Consider the following 8,801-nt stretch of genomic DNA (forward strand, 5'->3'; position numbering starts at 1 on the left):
ACCTCATGTAATATTAATTTAATATTGACTCTGCTTTATTGTATTTATATTTGTACAGATAATTTCATCTATTAACCATAAAGTGTATCTGCTTTCCATTGCATTTTATTGTATTACAAGGTAATAATTGCCTACAGTACATTGCATTTCACATTTTTTCATCAGATCTAATCTAATTATTTTAATATTGCTTTGCTTTTATACCGTATGTTTGATGATTAGAATATTCAATTGAAAGAAATAAATGTCTTTTGTCAAAAACATGTGTTTTAATTGGATCAATCATGCACATTGACAGGTTAAAGCATAAAGATGCATTTTAAATTGATATTTCAATTTTCAGTATAACCACACATTTCTTGTAAAGTTTCAATAGTACAAATACAATTTCACATAATGTTTTAAATGCAATTTCAACTTGTCACTCTATTGGAAACTAAACTGAAAATTAAAACATTCAAATGCATCTAATATAAAGATTCACAAATAGTCAAGATAATAAAATTTTGGCAAGTTTAATCTTTAAAATGCTGTAAACATTAGACACTAGATGTTCCTAGTTGTAGAAAACTTTAATGCTGTTTTAGTGATCTATCCTTAGTTGTAAAAGAGAACAAAAGTAGACAATTGTAAAAGAATAGTACAATTCTCAGTTAACTTCGAACTTTCGGTAAGGTGTGGTATTCTCGATGCTACATAATTAGCGTCTGTCAAATAGTGAAAATATTCTCATTGGTAAAAAAATTAACATCAGGAACTGTATATTGTTGTTGACATCAATGAGATGACTATAGCCTTACCTCTTGCTGTACGAGACCTTATTATTGGCTATTTGCTATACTTGTTCACATTCAGCCGAAATTCTTTCCCATATATACAGTAAAGGAAAGCTATGTAAATTCGAAAGCTAATCAGGTAACGTCAAGAATGCAATGCCTTACAGGAAGTCCAGGGTTAACTGAGAATTGTACCTAATTCTCTTAGTAGTACAGTAGGCATAAAAATATTGAATTTCTAACTATAGTAATCTCTGTGCCTTAATACTTCAATGTCTTTGAAAATTTTCTTCGGGAAAAAAAAATGACAGCTGGTACTCAATTTTGAAATGTGAACGGCCATCATTAAAAATATTTCTGTTTGATATACTCTGTCCCACATTTTTCAAGGTGGGTAGGTGTTTTTTTTAATACTTTGCTTTACTTAATTGGGCAAAACGATAACTGTCGTATAAATCACAGGCTGAAGAGAAGCTGAAAAATTTGATTAGGTAGGGGAAATCTTGACGGGTTAGTCGGAGTACATCAAACAAATCATTTCTTTTAATTTAGGCACTCGGTAAACATGGTAAAGTCAATATATTTATATTTATGAGAAATAATTTTTTCAAAGTCTTTGTCTAAAGTCAAATTCTAAATATCATTTTCTTATGTGTTTATTACTTCAATAAAGTACTAGGATCCTTTGCCAAAGTCAATATTGTACACATAAACTTTCATCAAGTGTATTTATTTACAACAGTGTATTGAACGCAATTTTCTTTTGCAAGTCAATCCATTCATACAATGCAAATGGGTCTATTGAACAAAGGGGGTCTTTAAATTTATGCAGACTTTCCCAATTCATATCATTTATGTTGCAGTTATCTAACAGGCACTTCACCATTATTTTGATATCCTCTGTTTTGTCAACAGCTGGCCTTTTCCTTGATGGCTTTGCTATTTTGTTGGCTTCCATCAAGTTGGATTTGATACCATCAACAACTTGAGTTGTGAGTGCAACTACTTTAGCAGAATTAAACGATTTGTTTGCACCTTGAGTATTAAGTTGTTTCTTGATTTTTCCAACCTGTAATTCAACACAGTTATCATTGGGAATGTTCTGATCGAACCCTCCCATTAAGTTTTGGCAAATGTTCCATTTATACTCGAAACTTTCCCTCGGACTTAGGATTGATGTAATGTAGGCAACGTATCTCCACAGCCAGATTTTGTATTTTGTGTGTCCAACAGCTCCGGCATACAGCCACTCGAACTTTGCGTTACGGAAACATCTTTCACCGTCAGCCATTCTGAAAAATGCAAGGATTATACTTAGTTTCATTTTACATATTTAAAAGTCTTCTTTATGACTGTTTTAAAAAAAAACTAAAGGGACATATTTTTTGAGCAATGTTTAGTAGAATGTATTAGAGAGGTTAACATTTTATTTTTTGGTTTTTTTTCTTGATTACAAATTAAAATTTGCTTTAAGCAATGTAATATGTTTAAGTCCATTTAAGTAGAAAAATCAAAATTTAAAGCAATTGACTATGGCTCATCTTTAAAAAAAATTCTGTTTGCCTAAGCTCCCAACCAACTGGATAAAATTAATTCAACTCAAAACTAGGACACATGTTTTTTTCTTCTTTTTTATTCCTTTAATCCCATCAACAATTATGTTAAAATTTTCTGGAATTTTTTTTCCCCCACTTCTTATATTTCAACCCTGGTTGAGAGGTCAAATATACATTTTAAAAAGGTGGCCTAAGGATTAAACTAGAACTGTCCAAACGGGACAAAATACCCTTTCTGGGTTTTTCAGAAGTAAGTTTTTCCATAATAAAGCTAGATATGTATCAAACACGAATTATGAAATTTTTCTTCCAGTGACCTCAAACTTCCCTAAATGACCTTAGGTCAAGGTCATGACACACCCTTGGGTCATGGGCAATCTTTGTTTGAAATGAGACCCTACCAAGTTTATCCATAAGAAAGATATGGACCAGACACGAATTATGAAATTTTTCTTCCAGTGACCTTGGCAATCTTAGTCTGGAGTAGTAGATTCAAATATCCCTATGTAAGAAAGATATGGACCGGACAAGATTGCACAGACAGACGGACAAGGTGATTCCTATATACCCCCCAAACTTAGTTTGCGGGGGTATTATAAGTTTTAAACTTTGTTGGTTTTTGCTAAATGTACCTGAATGCATCTTTAGTGTCATACTGAAGCATGGCCATTCTCATGAAGCTTTTCATTGCATTATTGTCTCCTTCAATGAATTGAACTGAGAAGAAATGCCACTCATGTTTATTTTTCAGATGGTTTTTGAAGTGTCCCTTTTTCTTGTAATGTTTGTCACACATTGCACACGAGTACCCATTTCCAGTAGACATTTTCAGAATATTTTCATTATCCACATCAAAGTTATTCAAATACTCTGCAAGAGATTTGATTGATCGAGTCTCTGAAATTCCAAGAACATTCATAATTTCTCTAGATTCCTTGGAAATCCAGTCTTTGATATCATTGTCTTGCATTAATGAAAACACTGGAAGGTTTGATGGATGATCATCAATAGAATGCATTCCATGGATCTTCATAAACACAGTGATACAGTAACTGGCAATCACATCTTCCAGAAATTTAGTGTGTGATCTGTGAAGGAACAAATACATACTGTACAGAAATTTTAATATTTGAACATGACTTGATCTAACCCTCTGTTTTTTCTTAATTACTAAAATATATGAAGATAACGAACAGTATTAAAGCTAAAAAGTACATAAAACAATATGAATAGGAGCAGAGCAAACATGGACCTCTAAAACAAGGTGTCATTGAGGAGTGAGCATCTTCAGCCAAGCAGTCACACTGGCCTTGTGCTCCTTATCATGAAATAATGGAAAAATCTGTAGTCAATTTAATGTATTAACTGTACAGTGTAAATGAAATGAAAAATTAAAAGCCTTTCACCTGAAGTTAACTGTGATATCATCAGCTCCTGTGACATCACGTCTGTTGATTAAATTTCTCAGCTGATATAAAGTTCCTCTCTCATTGCTTGTCTTCTCACTGTAAAACTTTTGGTATATGGCCTGTTGAAAAGATAACAAATGATAAATAATGTTTTTACAGTAGCATTAAAAATAAAATTTAAAAATATTACATGATCCATGTCTGTCATTAATGTAGTAACTTGTATTCATAGAGAACTCTTTATTGGAAGACAGGATACTTGTATAATACAATTACCATATAATTTGAAAATAGAAATATTTCCTACTGTTTAATCAGTTAATTTTGGGTTCTGAAAGAAGTCAAGATCCTAATTATTTAACTAGTATTACCTTGATTTTACAATGGTATCTTAAAAGTTTGATAATGATTTATGTTGAAAATTGCATTGTTATCTATAAAATCATGTGAAACATTAAACATGTTAAAATAAGAAAAAAAATTCTTAGTAAAACATAAAATTAAAAAAACTTGGTAATGCCATATTAATAAGGCCATCTTTTAAAGACTGTTTATTTTTCATCTTCTGAAAAATTCACTAAAAAGGGCTTGATTCTTCAGTACACAAAAAATATAAATATATATATATATATATATATATATATATATATATATATATATATATATATAAAAAGCACTAAAAAACCAACAACACTGTATATCCTAAATATATATATAATATATACAAGGTCACGGATGGAAATTTATATAAAGCACTAAAATGACCAACGACACGAACAATAAAAATTGTCAAATTTTATCAGGACAAAGAAAAAATAAAAAAGTATATATATATATATATATATCGTTGGTCATTTTAGTGCTTTATATATATATATATATATATATATATATATATATATATATATATATTGGGTATATATACATGTTCTAAAATTTTCTCATACTGGTCATTAATAACTATTTTAACTTTCTATTTGCTGTTTTTAATAAATCAAATTTTCCACCTACTTTTTAGTCAAGATAGGACCAAAACACCTTTTAAAAGATGGCCTAATTTAATTATTTTAAATTAATATTTACATGTAAGTTGATTTATTTAAAGCAAGTTTCTGGTTTATTTAAATAAGTAACAGAGAACTTTGAAAAAATAATTGATTTTTTGTTTATTTACTGTCCAGCTTTAGACTCTGTTGCCTTAACATCTGATACAAAAATAATGCAACACCAACACTTGGTTTTATCAATAGCCTTTAATGCATTAATATTGTTGTTGATAGAATAAGTAGAATTTTCTATTATTGATTTTTTTAAACACCCCATGTGTTATGCTAATCAACTTCATTTCTACATGTATCAGTATACCTCCCTAATAAAAAGAAGAATGGGTATACTGTTTTACCCCTGTCTGTCTGTGTGTGCATGTTTTTCTGTCCATATTAAATTAAATTTTTCAGTTTTCTTAGCAACTTATCATTGGAGAAGCTTGAAATTTGAGGACATCTTTTATTGGTTCTTGTCAACTTCAATCAAATTTTTCCAGCACATTTATACCCATGAAGACTTTAAACTTGAATATAGATAGATGACCTTGAGACGAAGTGAACACCACCAAAGTTTTTGACCTTGATCTATTTGTAAGTTTCATCAAAATAGAGTCCATTCTATAACTTGAATACCCTTTGATGATAGAACTTTAAACGGGTAACATAGGAAGACATTAATACCCCATGTACTGCACTAGAACTTTGACCCCTTTCTTCATTAGAGGTCAAATATAAAGAAAAAACATGGTTTGATCACATCTTGAGAATCTTTTGACATTTATACTTTAAACTTAGAACTTCGAAAGGTAGTATATATATATGAAGGGTGAATGCCTACAATTTTTTCACCTTGATCTATAAATTAAATAAAATCTAGGTCATCCTTTTACATGAAAATATAGTCCAAGTCATAGCATGAGACATAAGAATTAAACTTTTAACAAGTACAGAAAACAATAAAGATAAGTGCACTGCATCAAAATGCTTGAACTTGCCTGCTTTCTTCATTTAAGGTCAAATTTAATTAAGAAAAACAAGATCAGACCTGAAAAATGCACAGCATTATATTTTTTTATACCCTGATCATAAAATTCACACTTGTTTTTTAATTAGAAAGATATATATTTATCAATAGAAAACTGGGAATTTGTAGTTTGTAAATGTTATGAGTTTTAATTAAATACCCTCCCAATCTAACTTACATATAAATGTAAACATAAAAGTAGAACTTGAACTTTTGATTTAGACTTGCCAAAATATCTTTTCTTATTTTGTCATTTATTTTCAAATTTAATTCTTCAAATATTCTTACTTGTATTAAAAGCTTAAAATAGCTTATGGAACTACGTTATTGTCAAAAAATGTGATTACCATTATCTGAAAGAGCATTACAGCATTTCCATCCTTTGTGAGGGTGGAAATACCTTTAATAGATATTATGAGACTGATCGACTGAAAATAAAACATACATACATTAGCAAGTCTAATGGTGTAAGTAGATAATTTAAATGTAACTCAAATCAATGTTGAAATAATCAAGAGTAAAAATTTCTGAATTCCTTGAATCTCACCAAAAGGAAATTCATTTGCCGATGAAGACCCTCTGGTCTATGAATGACACCTAAAAGCTTTTCAAAATCTACATCACTATTAAACATGGCTTGCTGTGCACTCAATGCCCTTTCATTTGTTAGTACATCGCCACCCAAAACAACTTTGTCCATTTTTCCATTAATGTAAGGCACAGCAAGCTTATGAACATGTTGCATGATTTTAATCATGCCTTCTGAAGTGTTTTCACTCTCGTCAATGAGGGCAGAATTCAGAAATACAGACTTCTTTGAAGTCTGGTTCATATATTCATGCGCGATACATTTAGGTAACAGTTTATCAATACTATGAAGAGAGGGTAAGTATTTTACTAAGATTTTAGACACATGGAATTCAATATTTTGCAAGTACTCTTGCATTTCGTTGCTGTTTGGGAGCCACTCTGATGGATTAAGCTTTAATATATCATTTGGATTCCTATAAGATGGTAAAGTTGGATCAATTACTCGCTTCTGTGTTGCAAGAATAAGGAACCAATGCCAAGATCTCCTCTGTCTTTCCATTGTCATGCTCGCTGGACTCACCATGACATCAACATTGTCTCCAAGAACTTCTATGGGGGGTACAGGGCATAATTCTGCATTTTCTACTGTTTTCTTCAGCAACTTCATTGTGACATCTTGACTGGCAACACTGTTAAGCAGTGTTGGACACTCATTCTTTGGTTTTGTCTGGTATTCAAGGTTATCCATGTTATCAGTCAAAGACTGACTCTCATGTGTCATTTCAAGGTAATCAGTAGAAACTGTCACATCAGGTTTAGAATCTGTACATTTGGTAGCAGATATGCAAGAATCCCAGCAAGATGTGGAGGGAAATTTATTTAGTACTGCACCACATCCATTGGAAAGAGTAGTTGCTTTTAATGATATTTCATTATTCTCCTCTACAGACTGTTTATACTCATATGGCGGGCTTTTCAGAGAAGAAGAATAATCATTCAGTAGATGCTTAGCACTTAAAACTTCTTTTCTTTGATCAACATACCTGCCTACCACTTCTTGAACTTTCTTCTCTTGTTGGGCCATAAGCTTTTTCTTCTTTCTGTGAATAGTACTTGGGGAAACACTTAGACCCATACTGTGTAAAATGGAAATGACCTAAAAAAAGTGTAAAAATTTACAGACTGACGGACGAACAGATGATGAACAACAGGTGATCAGAAATGCTAAAAGGAGCTTTCAGCTTAAAGGTGAGTTTAAAAAGTAAAAAACCCTATCATTTTATTAAAAATTCATTTTTTTGTGGAGTCAATTTTCTGTGCTTTCAAGAAAACTATTAGTTCAAGGGAATTTTATTACAGTACTGTAGATCACTAATTTTTTTCGCGACACCTTATTTTTGCGAGACAATCATTGACTCTTGATCAGCGAGACAAAATTTTCATAAATTGTGGTAATTGCTCTGTATAATCTTAAGAAATACTATTAAAGGCGAGAATTGAATTTTCGCGAGCATACTGACTCGCGTAATTACGCGAAAATAAAGTTGTCACGAATAAAAAGTGCTTTACAGTACATTGGAGAAGAGACTATACATTTGTACAGGTCAGAATTTTATTTTCAGTGGAAAATTAAACTTGAAAGATAATTAGGGATTTCATATCATTTCACAGCAACTGTCAAATTCAACAGAGAGGAGCCATTTCCATATTATATATATTTTTATCATATACTTAGTAGTAAATAAACCAATTCTGCATGGTGTGATACAGGTGACGTCACAATACCCCATATCACGGATCGGTCCGAAAATCCATATAAAACCGGAAGTAACATTTGTTATACAGTTTTATTGATAATTTAATTGATTTTATTTATATATTCATATAAAAAAATTCTTTAATGACATTTGCGTTCTTAATTTTTTCCCAAAAACCTAAAATTGGCTCCAATAAATTTCAAAGAAAAATGTCATAAATAAGCTCAAAACAATCTTCAATGACCATATGTGAACTCGCATATTAAGTTTTTAAATATATATGATAAATAGAATATTACATACTAAAATCCATATTATATCATATGTCACATCAGCCCTCAGGCCCCGTATCAGCCCTTGGGCTGATATGGAGCCATACGGGCTGGTATGACATATGATATGGATTCTAGTATGTAATGTTCTCTATACAATGATTGTCCATGTGAAGACCATGTTATAGAGGTTCTAAAAACAAATTAAATGCACAAACCTCTTTTGTTGCACCTCCTTGGTCCAGAATAAAGCCAATGACATGCTGGAGCATTGATAAATGGCTATTGCGACCATTTAAGAGAACAGCAAGTCCAGTACACAAATATACGATTTTCTCATTTGTTTCATTTTGGCTACAACTGACAACATGCTGAAGGACTTTGAATAGCACAGGGGCAATTAGTTGAATTTTTTCAGCTAGTTTGTACC

At 31.2% G+C, this 8,801-nt stretch overlaps 1 protein-coding gene across 2 annotated transcripts; it reads right to left on the reverse strand.

Moving 5' to 3' along the window:
* Positions 1-1,414: 1,414 nt before the first annotated feature.
* On the reverse strand, positions 1,415-8,795 carry LOC134252121 (uncharacterized). 2 transcript variants are annotated; one of them, XM_062734557.1, is made up of 5 exons: positions 8,590-8,795; positions 7,386-7,498; positions 3,739-3,860; positions 2,965-3,420; positions 1,415-2,068 (listed from the first exon to the last, which is right to left on the reverse strand). In XM_062734557.1, the coding sequence occupies exons 4-5, from the start codon at positions 3,363-3,365 to the stop codon at positions 1,510-1,512; spliced, it is 960 nt and encodes a 319-aa protein (XP_062590541.1). In that variant the 5' UTR covers positions 3,366-3,420; positions 3,739-3,860; positions 7,386-7,498; positions 8,590-8,795; the 3' UTR covers positions 1,415-1,509. The 2 variants fall into 2 exon arrangements, with proteins under 2 accessions (XP_062590541.1, XP_062590540.1); XM_062734556.1 differs by lacking the exons at positions 7,386-7,498; positions 8,590-8,795 and adding an exon at positions 6,159-6,232.
* Between the last annotated feature and the right edge of the window lie 6 nt (positions 8,796-8,801).

The sequence above is a fragment of the Saccostrea cucullata genome, unplaced genomic scaffold (assembly GCF_032062105.1).
Source record: "Saccostrea cucullata isolate Sc308-1 unplaced genomic scaffold, CSIRO_AGI_Scuc_v1 ctg19638, whole genome shotgun sequence".
Taxonomy (NCBI): domain Eukaryota; kingdom Metazoa; phylum Mollusca; class Bivalvia; order Ostreida; family Ostreidae; genus Saccostrea; species Saccostrea cuccullata.

Bases quoted from the DNA above. Each gene is read 5' to 3' on its own strand.
- LOC134252121 (XM_062734556.1), bottom strand. The intron at 3,421-3,738 runs GTGAAAGGCTTT...GTTCCTTCACAG, and splicing joins GATATCACAGTTAACTTCAG to ATCACACACTAAATTTCTGG. The intron at 2,069-2,964 runs GTACATTTAGCA...TGCATTTTTCAG, and splicing joins GACACTAAAGATGCATTCAG to AATGGCTGACGGTGAAAGAT.